The sequence below is a fragment of the Pongo abelii genome, chromosome 11 (assembly GCF_028885655.2).
Source record: "Pongo abelii isolate AG06213 chromosome 11, NHGRI_mPonAbe1-v2.0_pri, whole genome shotgun sequence".
NCBI classification, from domain to species: domain Eukaryota; kingdom Metazoa; phylum Chordata; class Mammalia; order Primates; family Hominidae; genus Pongo; species Pongo abelii.
The window spans coordinates 116,718,890-116,733,690 of record NC_071996.2 but is presented as its reverse complement, the minus strand read 5'-3'; the positions used below and the strand labels follow the sequence as shown (position 1 = coordinate 116,733,690).

The 14,801-nt window shown below is 37.7% G+C and overlaps 1 protein-coding gene across 4 annotated transcripts in view; it reads right to left on the bottom strand.

Moving 5' to 3' along the window:
• The window catches only part of SPAG16 (sperm associated antigen 16), a 1,150,408-nt gene that overhangs the window by 1,066,557 nt on the left and 69,050 nt on the right, over positions 1-14,801 (bottom strand). For all 4 annotated transcript variants that reach the window (XM_024243621.3, XM_054549801.1, XM_054549802.1 and 1 more), the window contains one exon: positions 2,187-2,256. In XM_024243621.3, coding sequence (XP_024099389.1) covers positions 2,187-2,256 — 70 coding nt within the window. The remainder of the gene's footprint in view (positions 1-2,186; positions 2,257-14,801) is intronic.

Sequence of the window (14,801 nt, the reverse complement as noted above, 5' to 3'; positions counted from 1 at the left end):
GTATTTGAATCACGGAGGTGGGTTTTCCCATGCTGTTCTCATGATAGTGAATAAATCTCACAAGATCTGATGGTTTTATAAAGCGCAGTTGCTCTGCAAACTCTCTCTTGCCTGCTGCCATATAAGAGGTGCCTTTGCTCCTCCTTTGCCTTCCACCATGATTGTGAGGCCTCCCCAGCCATGTGGAACTGTGAGTCCATTATACCTCTTTTTCTTTATAAATTAAAAAAAAAAAAGAAAAGATTTTCTCACTTAAATTTTCAACAATTTCAACACATTGTGTTCAGGAGTGGTTCTCTTTATGTGTATGATTAGTTCTCTTCTTAGGTGTTTAAGTTTATAGTTTACATGAATTTGGGGAAATTTGGGGCCATCATTTGTTTAAGTATTTTTATGCTCCATTTTCATTCTCTTCTTTGGGACTTTAATTTTATATATGTTAAATAGGCAAGTTTTCCTTTAATCTTTTATCTTTCTTCTTTAGACTAGATGCCTTTATGGATCTCTCTTGAAATTTACTGACACTTCTGTCATCTCTAATTTGTTGTGAAGTACATTAAATAAAATTTTTGATTGGGTGCGGTGGCTCATGCCTGTAATCCCAGCACGTTGGGAGGCTGAGGCAGGCGGATCACTTGAAGTCAGGAGTTCGAGACCAGCCTGGCCAACATGGTGAAGCCCCAGCTCTACTAAAAATACAAAAATTAGCCAGTCATGGTGGCACATGCCTGTAGTCCCAGCTACTGGAGAGGCTGAGGCACCAGTATCACTTGAACCTGGGAGGTGGAGGCTGCAGTGAGCTGAGATCATGCCACTGCACTCCAGCCTGGGTGACAGAGCAAGACTCTGTCTCAAAAAAAAAAAAAAAATTCATTTTAGTTATTCTATTTTTCAGCTGTAGAACTTCAATTTGCTTTGGAATGTATGCTTGTTCTCATTTCTCTGCTGAAATTCCTCATCTGTTCACTTATTAGTATTTTCCATTAAGTCCTTGAACATAATCAAAGTATCTGCTTTAGCACTTTCTATCTGCTAAATGCAACAGTTTAGCTACTTTAGGGTAGGTTTCCATTTATTGCTTGTTGTCTTGATTATGGGTCACATTTTTCTGTTCCTATTCATATCTAGAAATGTTTAATTATATACTAGGCAATGTGGGTAAAAGATTGTAAAGACTCTGGATGACTGTCTTCCTCAAAAGGATGTCATTTTTTGTTCTAGAAGGCAGTTCCATTTTTGGCTGATGACCCTAAAATCCTAGGCTTAATTTTATGCTTCGTTAGGGTGGATCCATGGAAAGCCCTAAATGTTTCTCAAGGCCCTATAACTTGGCAAGACTCAAACTCCAAATTCTGTGTCCTCTCTAAGAATGCTGTGCAAGCTTTGTTGCTGGTTTTATAAGGTGGATATGGGATGCTGAATGTTAATGTGTTGTTAACAAGGTATGAAAGAGGTCTTTCCACCCAGGCATGGCCAGATTTGCAATGTTTCCCATCACTACTTAACTTCTACAATCTCTGGCCTCCTCTTGATCCTATGTAATTGTATCTCTCTTGTAAGTGTCAGGTAGTGTTGTTATGTGTATGTATTGCAGCCTCAGCTAAGGACTCATAGTAAACTCCCTCACAAACTGAGCCACTCCTCATTGCAGCTCTCTTCTCTGGTGTCCTTCCCTACAGATTCTAGTGGCTTCAAAAGCTGTGAACTAGGGTCTCTGATATTTCCAATTATCGGGATTGTCATGCTCTTATTGGCTTCCATCTCCACAAAGCTGAGTTTGGAACTTTTCACAGACCCAAAGCCATGGTGATGGCAGAGCTCACCTTATAAATTTTCCTTCTGTCAATTGGCTTCTGTTACTTGAGCTGTCTGTTTTCTACTGCCTCAAAGTAGTTGTCTGATCTTACAGCTTAGCTTTAGAGTTATTTATACAGAGAAGGTTAGTCTGGTACCAGGTATAATGACCAGAAGCAGAAGTCCTTCCATTATAGTTGACTTGTTTTTCTCTATAATTAATCCATACAGTATGATATCTATATTTCTTCTTAATCTTTTTATTAAAATTTTAATTTGTGAAATAGCCACCACTTTTTCACTTTTAAATATCTCTAGAATATTAATTACTGATAAGGCTGAGAAATCACCAAACTATATTAAATTAGAGCTTCATCACATTTTACATTTACCTTTAATTTGAGGAGCATGGTAACTATGTCTTGTTTGCAGGTTCTTCAATGTTTCTTGAAGTCCAGAAATCTAAAAAATAAAATTCAAAGAAATGAAGTTATACACTAAATGACTTTTAAAAAGGTTACATAAAACACAATATTTAAATATCCATTGTAAAATATAAAAAATATTAATCTCTTTTAAATTTATACCTTTTTTTAATAAAACATAAATTTTAACAAAAGAAAAACAGAATTTTAAGTCAAAATATAATTCCACCAGCTAATTATTAATTATTTATTTTAGGTAAGCATCTGAAACATTTATTTCACGGCATAGTTTCCTGAATTAAGAATACTCATTGTACACTTTAATAATTATTCAATTCTCTATTTTGAGAGAGGTTTTTCCTCTGTTCAAATTGTTTCACAATAACTATCATCTTTATATTTATAAAATACAAGGTAATTATCACTTGGAATGTAAAATATGAAGAGGTTGATTTTATTCCCCCAACTCTTAGCTCATTTTCCACCCACATATATTCTCTATTTTATCAAACATGTCTTATAATTAAGAACATTTGTTAGCTTGGTGTCATGATTTACCTGTATTCCTGAAAAATAGACTTAAATTTAAAATTTGACCTTGAAAAGCTATTTCATCTTGCATTGTATATGATTATACCAACACAAAATACCATCTGTTCAATTACATACAGATATACACTTTTTTCTACTATCACTGAATAGTAATATTTCTTTATTAATAGAAAATAACATAATCTATTAATTATAACCTATAGATGAGTGCTCACAAAATGCCTTGGCTAAAAAAAAGTAAAAGATTACTATCTATTCCTAGAAGCCAAAAGAATTATAAATGTCAAAAATCAACTTTTTATTTAGAATAACATAAGATTAACAGGAGAGCTGCTAATGTAGTACTGAGAATTCCTGTTTTATCCCACACCCTTTTTCCCCCATTAACATCATACATTGTAATGATACATTTTTCACAAATAATGAACCAATATTGATACATTATTACGAACTACAGGCCATATTTTTAGTTTTATTAATTTTTCCATAATATCCTTTTTATGTTTCAAAATCGCATCCAGAATATCACCTTACAACTAGTTTTTAGGTCTCCTTAGCCTCCTCTGGACTGAGATAGTTTCTCAGACTGATACAGTTTGGATATTTGTCCTCTTCAAATCTCTTGTTGAAATGTGATCCCCAATGTTGGAGGTGGGGCCTAGGGGGAAGTGTTTGGGTCATGGGGGCAGATCTCTCTGCAGATGCTGGTGCTATACTTCTTCTACAGCCTGCAGAACCATGCACCAAATAAACCTCTTTTCCTTATAAATTACCCAGTCTCAGGCATTCCTTTATAGCAACACAAAATGGACTAATACACAGATTTTCCCTGATTTTAATGTCCTTGACAATTTTGGGGAGCATTAGTCTGATAGTATTTCACAGAATAGCCCTAGATTTGAGGTTGTCTGATATTTTTCCCATGGTTAGACTAAAGTTATGGATTTGCAAGAAGATCACAGGGGAGTGCCATTATTAGCATATTACATCATAGGTACATGCTACCAACAGTACTTAAAACTGATGATGTTAACCTGGATCCTTTGATCACATGATGAGAAGGTTGCCATGTTTCCCCACTGTAAAGTTACTTTCTTCCCTATTTCCACTGCATTTCTGGATGCAAGCCATTACTTACAAACTGCATCCAACACTCAACAGCTGAGTTGTTAAGCTCCACCTACTTGAGGGAAGGATTATCAACATATATTACTTGGGATTCTTCTGTATGGGAGATTTGTCTACTCTCTCACATGTCTTTACTAATCATTTATATTTATACCATTAAGGAATCAAAGATATTTATTTTATATTTTGGGTTATAATACAACACTACATTATTCTGTGGTTCAAATTGTTTCAGAAGGTTTGATCACTGGAAGCTCTTTCAGGTTGGATTCCTATAATGTGGAATCTGACTCTATTGTTTGATGTTTGAGTGTCAACAGCCTTTAAGCTTTACCTCCTCCCTCTTCCCTTGTGCCCAACATCTGGGCAACCAGATAAGAATGCCTGGGTACTCCCTTGTCTGGTACTGATGGGAGATTCAAATGATTCAAGCCTCACCTCACATATGAGAATTCTCACCCTGGCCCTAACCTCCAACTGCAATAAAAACCCCAGGCCAGTCTCCCTTCCTTGCTCTCTCAAGCCATTTCAGAAATGCTTGGGAGGTAATGTGCAGCTCTCCTCAGCAAATTCAATTCCACAAGTAGTGAATTTATTCACTGTGTGTGTGTGTGTGTGTTTGTGTGTGTGTGTGTGTGTGGAGTTATCAGTCTGAATATCCAAATCAAATTTGGTTGGGGATCCACCGACCTCTGCAGGTGCCCACTACAGTTCCTTTGTCATAACTTGACATATCCCATTATTATGCTGAGTTTTTTTTTCTTTTCTGTTCTACTTTTTGAGCATTTCCTTCCTTTCTAGCACAAGAAAATGTCCCAAGTGCTCCAGGCCTATCTAGTACTTTCTCTGCCCAGCTCTAGAATCAGACACTTCTCCAAAGAACCCCGGTTTCCTTTCCTTTTATTAAAGAGTGATATTAGAAATCAAGATCTTAACACTGGATATGTTCATTACTGATGGAGTGTCACTACTTCTAGACCCTCCAAGCAGACAGACCTAAAAGTATATATATATATTTAGATTTAGTTTTCAGTATATACACACACACACACACACACACACACACATACATATTCTGAGTTAGAATCCCATGATCGAAAAAAGATAAAATATAATTTAGTATACATATATACCTAAAAATCAATTCTATTTCACCTTTTCTTGGGTCATGGAGCTCTAATTCAAAATTCTGAACACTATTTTCAATAATTACATAAAACTAAAAACAAAGTTATATGTTTTTCATTACATTTTAAATAAATGTTGATTCACTGTCTAATATCTAATAAGAAATTTGAAAACATGTATTTCCTACTGGATTTTTGTCATCCCACAGTGTGTTTTCACTCTTTCATATACAAACTAGATAATAATAAAAAATTTTAAATTATTATACAATCCTTCTTTATGCAAGGTATAGGTTTAAGGAGAAACACAGTAAGCTAAATGCTCATTAAGATAAGGTTTTTAAGGAAGTAACAATCAGGAATCCAGCTAGAAAACATAAGATGCTTCTTACTGCTCTTAACTCACATCCTAAAGTTTGGTTGGAAATGAATTCTCAAAGCGTAACTGCATCAAATGTTGAAATAAAGAAATATTCAAAATATAAGCACAAAAGTAATATATCTTCTATTTTACATTATAAACATTTCACATATTTTAAGATATTTTTTCTCTGTAAACACACTTTGAATAAATTAACTCTATAGCTCCATGACACACTACTAATATGTTCAATTTAAAAGGCTAATCTATGCCTGTACACCCAGGGTATATCTGATTAGTATGCTACAACAGAAAGAAAGGATTGGTTGGCCGTAAATCATTCTTTGTAAGAAGGGTACACAAACAGTTTCCATTCATTAAGTGGTAACCTTGACTTGTTCCACAAGGACACACCTGGAGAGCTGACAGGACTAGGACTATATTCTGTGCCCTAATTTGGAGAGTAGGTTAATTGAGCCTTGGTTTAGACTTATATAATGGATATTTGACAGTCACTTTGGCCACTTAGCAATTTGGGCTTAGAGAATTATGAGTCTTCCACCTTTTGCAATAGGTATCAGATATTTACACAGCCTTTCCTATAACTAGGACTTGTATTGGCTCCATCAATCCTGTGTACCCATTTTGGATTCTGAACAAAATCTAGTGATATAAGGAACAATGTAGAATTTGGAATTTATCCTGAGAATGGTGGCTGCCACATCCAGCTTCCATTGACAAGTATAACAAAATTCTGAAAGAGTATCAAGTACTCAGTATTAGCATTGTCCATGGTAAAACCTGTGGTGACAGCCCAGTGGCAGCAATAGCATCTCCTATTTAAATTTGACTTTCTCAAATTGTAGTGAATCTACCACCTTCAACAGCAGATTTGGTTGAGAGAGAAAAGCTATTTATAAACCCTAACTGCTCCATTTTATTTCTTTTTTTCAATGTTATGTTAAGAGTGGGACTAACTGTTCCATATTAGATATCAAGAAATTAGCTCTTTAGAATTTTCAAATTAAGGTCGCTTCCAAGATGGCTGAATAGGAACAGCTCCCATCTGCAGCTCCCAGAGTGATCAACACAGAAGACAGATTTCTGCATTTCCCACTGAGGTGCTGGTTCATCTCATTGGGAGTGGTTGGACAGTGGGTGCAGCCCACGGAGGGCAAGCTGAAGCAGGGCAGGGCGTTACCTCACCCAGGAATGCAAGGGGTTGGGGGATTTGCCTTTCCTAGCCAAGGGAAGCCATAACAGACTGTACCTGGAAAAACGAGACACTTCTGCCCAAATACTGCACTTTTCCCATGGTCTTAGTAACTGACAGACCAGGAGATTTTCTCCTGTGCCTGGCTTGGCAGGTCCGACGCCCACAGAGCTTTGCTCACTGCTAGCACTGTAGTCTGAGACTGACCTGCGAGGCTGCAGCCTGGTGGGAGGAGGGGCGTCTGCCATTGCTGAGGCTTCAGTACGTAAACAAAGCAGCTGGGAAGGTCAAACTGGGTGGAGCCCACCGCAGCTCAGCAAGGCCTACTGCCTCTATAGACTCCATCTCTGGGGGCAGGGCATAGCTGAACAAAAGGCAGCAGAAACTTCTGCAGACTTAAACCCCATGTCTGACAGCTCTGAAGAGAGCAGTGGTTCTCCCAGCATGGCATTCGAGCTCTGAGAATGGACGGACTGCCTCCTCAAGTGGGTCCCTGATCCCCGTGCAGCCTGACTGGGAGACACCTCCCAGTAGGGGCCAACTGACACCTCATATTGGCAGGTGCCCCTCTGGGACAAAGCTTCTAGAAGAAGGATCAGGCAGCAATATTTGCTGTTCTGCAATATTTGCTGTTCTACAGCCTCTGCTGGTGATACCGAGGCAAACAGCATCTGGAGTGGACCTCCAGGAAACCCCAACAGACCTGCAGCTAAGGGACCTGACTGTTAGAAGGAAAACTAACAAACAGAAATAGCATAAACTTCAAAAAAAAGGACACCCACACCAAAACCCCATCTGTAAGTCACTAACATCAAAGACCAAAGGTAGATAAAACCACAAAGATGGAGAGAAACCAGAGCAGAAAAGTGGAAAATTCTAAAAACCAGAGTGCCTCTTCTACTCCAAAGGATCACAACTCCTCACCTGCAACGGAACAAAACTGGATGGAGAATGACTTTGACGAGTTGACAAAAGTAGGCTTCAGAAGGTCGGTAATAACAAACTTCTCCAAGCTAAAGGAGCGTGGTCTAACCCATCGCAAGGAAGCTAAAAACCTTGAAAAAGGGGTAGATAAATGGCTAACTAGAATAAACAGTATAGAGAAGAACTTAAATGACCTGATGGAGCTGAAAACCACAGCACGAAAACGTTGTGATGCATGCACAAGCTTCAGTAACCAATTCAATCAAGTGGAAGAAAGGATATCAGTGATTGAAGATCGACTTAATGAAATAAAGTGAGAAGACAAGATTAGAGAAAAAAGAGTAAAAACAAATGAACAAAGCCTCCAAGAAATATGGCACTATGTGAAAAGACCAAATCTACATTTGATTGGTGTACCTAAAAGTGACGGGGAGAATGGAAACAAGTTAGAAAACACTCTTCAGGATATTATCCAGGAGAACTTCCCCAACCTAGCAAGGCAGGCCAACATTCAAATTCAGGAAATACAGAGAACACCATAAAGGTACTCCTCGAGAAGAGCAACCCTACGACACATAATCGTCAGATTCACCAAGGTTGAAATGAAGGAAAAAATGTTAAGGGCCACCAGAGAGAAAGGGCAGGTTACATACAAAGGGAAGCTCATCAGACTAACAGCAGATCTCTCGGCAGAAACCCTACAAGCCAGAAGAGAGAGGGGGTCAATATTCAACACTCTTAAAGTAAAGAATTTTCAACCCAGAATTTCATATCTAGCCAAACTAAGTTTCATAAGTGAAGGAGAAATAAAATCCTTCACAGACAAACAAATGCTGAGGGGTTTTGTTACCACCAGGCCTGCCTTACAAGAGCTCCTGAAGGAAGCACTAAACATGGAAAGGAACAACCAGTACCAGCCACTGCAAAAACATGCCAAATTGTAAAGACCAGCGATGCTATGAAGAAACTGCATCAATTAATGGGCAAAATAACCAGCGAACATCATAATGACAGGATCAAATTCGCACATAACAATATTAACCTTAAATGTAAATGGGCTAAATCCCCCAATTAAAAGACACAGACTGGCAAACTGGATTAACCGTCAAGACCCATCAGTGTGCTGTATTCAGGAGACCCATCTCATGTGCAGAGACACACATAGGCTCAAAATCAAGGGATGGAGGAAGAGCTACCAAGCAGATGGAAAGCAAAAAAAAGCAGGGGTTGCAATCCTAGTCTCTGATAAAACGACTTTAAAACCAACAAATATCAAAAGAGACAAAGAAGGCCATTACATAATGATAAAGGGATCAATTCAACAAGAAGAGCCAACTATCGTAAATATATATGCACCGAAAACAAGAGACACCAGATTCATAAAGGAAGTCCTTAGAGACCTAAAAAGAGACTTAGACTCCCACACAATAATAATGGGAGACTCTAACACCCTACTGTCAATATTAGACAGAACAACGAGACAGAAGGTTAACAAGGATATCCAGAACTTCAACTCAGCTCTTCACCAAGCAGACCTAATAGACATCTACAGAACTCTCTACGCCAAATCAAAAGAATATACATTGTGCTCAGCACCACATCACGTTAATTCTAAAACTGACCATCTAATTGGAAGTAAAGCACTCCTCAGCAAATGTAAAAGAAAAGAAATCACAACAAACTGTCTCTCAGACCACAGACCACAGTGCAATCAAATTGGAACTCAGGATTAAGAAACTCACTTAAAACCACACAACTACATGGAAACTGAACAACCTGCTCCTGAATGACTAGCGGGTAAATAACGAAATTAAGGCAGAAATAAAGATGTTCTTTGAAATCAATGAGAACAAAGACACAACATACCAGAATCTCTGGGACACATTTAAAGCAGTGTGTAGAGGGAAATTTAGAGCACTAAATACCTGCAAGAGAAAGCAGGAAAGATCTAAAATCAACACCCTAACATCACAATAAAAAGAACTAGAGAAGCAAGAGCAAACACATTCAAAAGCTAGCAGAAGGCAAGAAATAACTAAGATCAGAACAGAACTGAAGGAGACAGAGACACAAAAAACCCCTTCAAAAAATCAAAGTATCCAGGAGCTGGCTTTTTGAAAGATCAACAATATTGACAGACCACTAACAAGACTAATAAAGAAGAAAGGAGAGAAGAATCAAATAGATGCAATAAAAAAATGATAAAGGGGATATCCCCACTGATCCCACAGAAATACAAACTACCATCAGAGAATACTATAAACACCTCTATGCAAATAAACTAGAAAATTTAGAATAAATGGATAAATTCCTGGACACATACTCTCTCACAAGAATACACTAGGAAGAAGTTGAATCTCTGAATAGACCAATCACAGGCTCTCAAATTGCGGCAATAATTAATAACCTACCAACCAAATAAAGTCCAAGATCAGATAGATTCACAGCCAAATTCTACCAGAGGTACAAAGAGGAGCGGGTACCATTCCTTCTGAAACTCTTCCAATCAATAGAAAAAGAGGGAATCCTCCCTAACTCATTTTATGAGGCCAGCATCATCCTGATACCAAAGCCTGGCAGAGAGACAATAAAAAAAAGAATTTTAGACCGATATCCCTGATGAACATCGATGGAAAAATTCTCGTTAAAATACTGGCAAACCGAATCCAGCAGCACATCAAAAAGCTTATCCATCATGATCAAGTGGGCTTCAGCCCTGGGATGCAAGGCATATGCAAATCAATAAATGTAATCCATCACATAAACAGAACCAACAACAAAAACCACATGATTATCTCAATAGAGGCAGAAAAGGCCTTTGACAAAATTCAACAGCCTTTCATGCTAAAATCTCTCAATAAACTAGGTATTGATTGAACATACATCAAAATAATAAGAGCTGTTTATCACAAACCCACAGCCAATATCATACTGAATAGGCAAAAACTGGAAGCATTCCCTTTGAAAACCGGCACAAGACAATGATGCCCTCTCTCACCACTCCTATTCAACATAGTGTTGGAAGTTGGAAGTTCTGGCCAGGGCAATCAGGCAAGAAAAAGAAATAAAGGGGATTCAATTAGAAAAAAGAGGGAGTCAAATTGTCCCTGTGTGCAGATGACATGATTGTATATTTAGAAAACCCCATCATCTCAGCCCAAAATCTCCTTAAGCTGATAAGCAACTTCAGCAAAGTCTCAGGATACAAAATCAATGTGCAAAAATCACAAGCATTCCTATACACCAATAACAGACAAACAGAGGGCCAAATCATGAGTGAACTCCCAATCACAATTGTTACAAAAAGAATAAAATACCTAGGAATCCAACTTACAAGGGATGTGAAGGACGTCTTCAAGGGGAACTAAAAACCACTGCTCAATGAAATAAAAGACACAAACAAATGGAAGAACATTCCATACTCATGGATAGGAAGAATCAATATCATGAAAATGGCCATACTGCCCAAGGTAATTTATAGATTCAATGTCATCCCCATCAAGCTACCAACGACTTTCTTCACAGAGTTAGAAAAAACTACTTTAAAGTTCATATGGAACCAAAAAAGAGCCTGCATAGCCAAGACAATCCTAAGCAAAAAGAACAAAGCTGGAGGCATCAGGCTACCTGACTTCAAACTATACTACAAGGCTACAGTAACCAAAACAGCATGGTACGAAAACAGATATATAGACCAATGGAACAGAACAGAGGCCTCAGAAATAACACCACACATCTACAACCATCTGATCTTTGACAAACCTGACAAAAACAAGAAATGGGGAAAGGATTCCCTATTTGATAAATGGTGCTGGGAAAACTGGCTAGCCATATGTAGAAAGCTGAAACTGGATCCCTTCTTTAAGCCTTATACAAAAATTAATTCACGATGGATTAAATACTTAAATGTAAAGCCTAAAACCATAAAAACCCTAGAAGAGAACCTAGGCAATACCATTTAGGACATAGGCATGGGCAAAGACTTTGTGACTAAAACACCAAAAGCAATGGCAACAAAAGCCAAAATTGACAAATGGGATCTAACTAAACTAAAGAGCTTCTGCACAGCAAAAGAAACTACCATCAGAGTGAACAGGCAACCTACAGAATGGGAGAACATTTTTGCAATCTACCCATCTGACAAAGAGCTAATATCCAGAATCTACAAATAACTTCAACAAATTTACAAGAAAAAAACAAAGTATATGAACAGACACTTCTCAAAAGAAGACATTTATGCAGCCAACAGAAACGTGAAAAAATGCTCATCATCACTGGTCATCAGAGAAATGCAAATAAAAACCACAATGAGATACCATCTCACACCAGTTAGAATGGCGATCATTAAAAAGTCAGGAAACAGATGCTGGAGAGGATGTGGAGAAATAGGAATGATTTTACACTCTTGGTGGGAGTGTAAATTAGTCCAACCATTGTGGAAGACAGTGTTCTGATTCCTCAAGGATCTAGAACCAGAAATACTATTTGACCCAGTGATCCCATTACGGGGTATATACCCAAATTATTATAAATGATGCTACGATAAAGATACATGCACATGTATGTTTACTGCGGCACTGTTCACAATAGCAAAGACTTGGAACCAACCCAAATGTCCATCAATGATAGACTGGATTAAGAAAGTGTGGCACATATAAATCATGGAATTCTATGCTGCTATAAAAAAGGATGAGTTCACGTCCTTTGACATGAACATGGATGAAGCTGGAAACCATCATTCTCAGCAAACTATCACAGGTACAGAAAACCAAACACTGCATGTTCTCACTCATAGGTGGGAACTGAACAATGAGAACACATGGACACAGGGCGGGGAGCATCACACACCAGGGGCCTATCATGGGGTGTGGGACTGGGAGAGGGATAGCATTAAGAGAAATACCTAATGTAAATGACGATGGGTGTAGCAAACCAACATGTCACTTGTATACCTATGTAACATACCTGTACGTTGTGCACATGTACCCTAGAACTTAAAGTATAAAAAAATAGAAGTTTCCCATTAATAAAGATTTTCTAAATTGGGATATTTTTAGGGTGAAAGTGAAATTTATTAAAAATTACCCTGTGCAAATAGGTGTAAATCAGGATTGCTGGAACAAATGAGAACATATAGCATCCTGTAACATGAAAGAAGATAGGAAGATATTTCATCCAATAGAACAAAGAAGTGAAAAGAGTTCTGTGCCTGAGGGACAAGATGCCTGAGGGACAAGGTAACAATAGGTCAGACATGAGTCCTACTTTATCTACCAAGTGAAAAATGCAAGTGGGGCCAGTTGGAAATGAAGGGCAAATAAAGCCAGATACTCTAGGGATACTCCAGGAATATAAGGATACTTGCTCTTAGCTTTTCAGGCAATAGCCTAGGAAAACTGACAACCCCTTAAAGAGTCCTTCATATTTTACATTGTGCTAGAAAAACATACTACTCTCCAGGTCATGTTGAAAATGGACTGAAAAAGGTATATCTGTGTAGATGGACCCTAACTGGTTTCCAAATTGTTCATGGCTTGTATTTGCAATATAGAGAAATCAGAAGCCTCAACCACCTCAGTGGGATACATGGAAATGTTAATATTTGATGTACTAGAGCAGAAAAAAAGCTAGGGTTAGGATAATGAGGGAACAGATATAAAGGAGTTCACAGATATTGTGGAAGAGGCCATGGATTTAGCAAGGTGTGTTGGGTTCACATACAAAAGAACTACCCAGGAACTATCCAGGAGCTATCCAGAACTATCCAGGTATCATGTACCTGGGCATCAACCTAATCAAACAAGTCACAGTACACTGGAGAGTGAATATAGCCTGTAGACTTTAAGCTATATGGATAGATAAGTAACTTTTTTACTAGGAACCATCTGGGGAAGAATAAAAAGGGCATGCCATTTGAAGGAAGAAAATGAGCACTAATAACTATGTTTTAGCTAAACATTCAGTTAATATAATATTCAAACACCCTGTGTTAAACCCAAAGAGACTGGTTTAACTCACAAAGATTGGGATAGTCTTTAATATGCAGGTTATCTTTTTTTTGTCTTCAGCAGGAGTAAGAGTTCAAAGACAAAACCAGTTGCAGATAATAAAGATATATTTCTTTGCACATCTGAACAGTAGTGTGCAAAATTCAACTCTAACTCATAGATCAAATGATTTTAACTTTTTAAACATGTTTTAATCTTATACACATATCAATCATAAGGCAAATAATTTATCCCTATTTAATAAGTGAGTAAAAAGACATATTTAAATAACCTGAATCCTCACTTGGCTGTTTTACAACACAACTGGAATTCATACCAGCCATTCCCAGTTCTTAGCTCTTACCACTAAACCATCGAGGAGCAACTTGAAACACAAATATTGTACATGGTATATGGGAGATAAGCATGAGATCAGGAGGACTAAAGAGAGTAAGATGGGTAGCAAAAGTTTAAGCTTGGCCCGTCTGGAATAGGAAATAGGAAGAGATCTGAATCTAGCTCCTAATACCTCAGGATATAGAATAAAGAAAGCCTTTTGTTAGGAGACTGGGGAAGACCGATTAGAGGAAAAGAAGCAAGGGTATGAAATTCTGAAGGTTTGATTATAATACCATAAAATTTAAATTATTGTTAAACTCATTCATATTAGTTCATTCTCACACCACTATGAGGAAATACCCGAGACTGGGTATTTATAAAGAATAAAGGTTTAATTGGCTCAAGTTCCACATGGCTGGGGAGTCTTCATGAAATTTACAATCATGGTACAAGACACCTCTTCAGAGGGCGGCAGGAAAGAGAATGAGCGCAAGCAAAAGAAATGCCAGACGCTTATACAACCACCAGATCTCGTGGGACCCACTCATTATCATGAGAACAGCACAGGAGAAACCACCCCCATGATTCAGTTACCTCCACCTGGTCCCGCCCTTGACACGTGGGGATTATTACAATTCAAGGTGAGATTTGGATGGGGACACAGCCAAATCATATTATCATTGTATCCAATATCACTTAAAATTCAAACATTCAAAACACAAAATTAAATTCAAGCACAAGGGGCATCAAGACAATGATGTTTTGCATTTTTGAAGCTAAGAATTTCACTCAAAAGACAAAATAAACTTGATTAAAGTATGTCTTAACAATAAAATTATTCAAAAGAGTATTATCATCATGTAAGCTTTTGTAGCTTCTCAAAGTTTGGCCAAAAATGAAAATCTCCAAAAAACAATAATAGAATGTTAAGCATAGTTGCAGTTTTACATA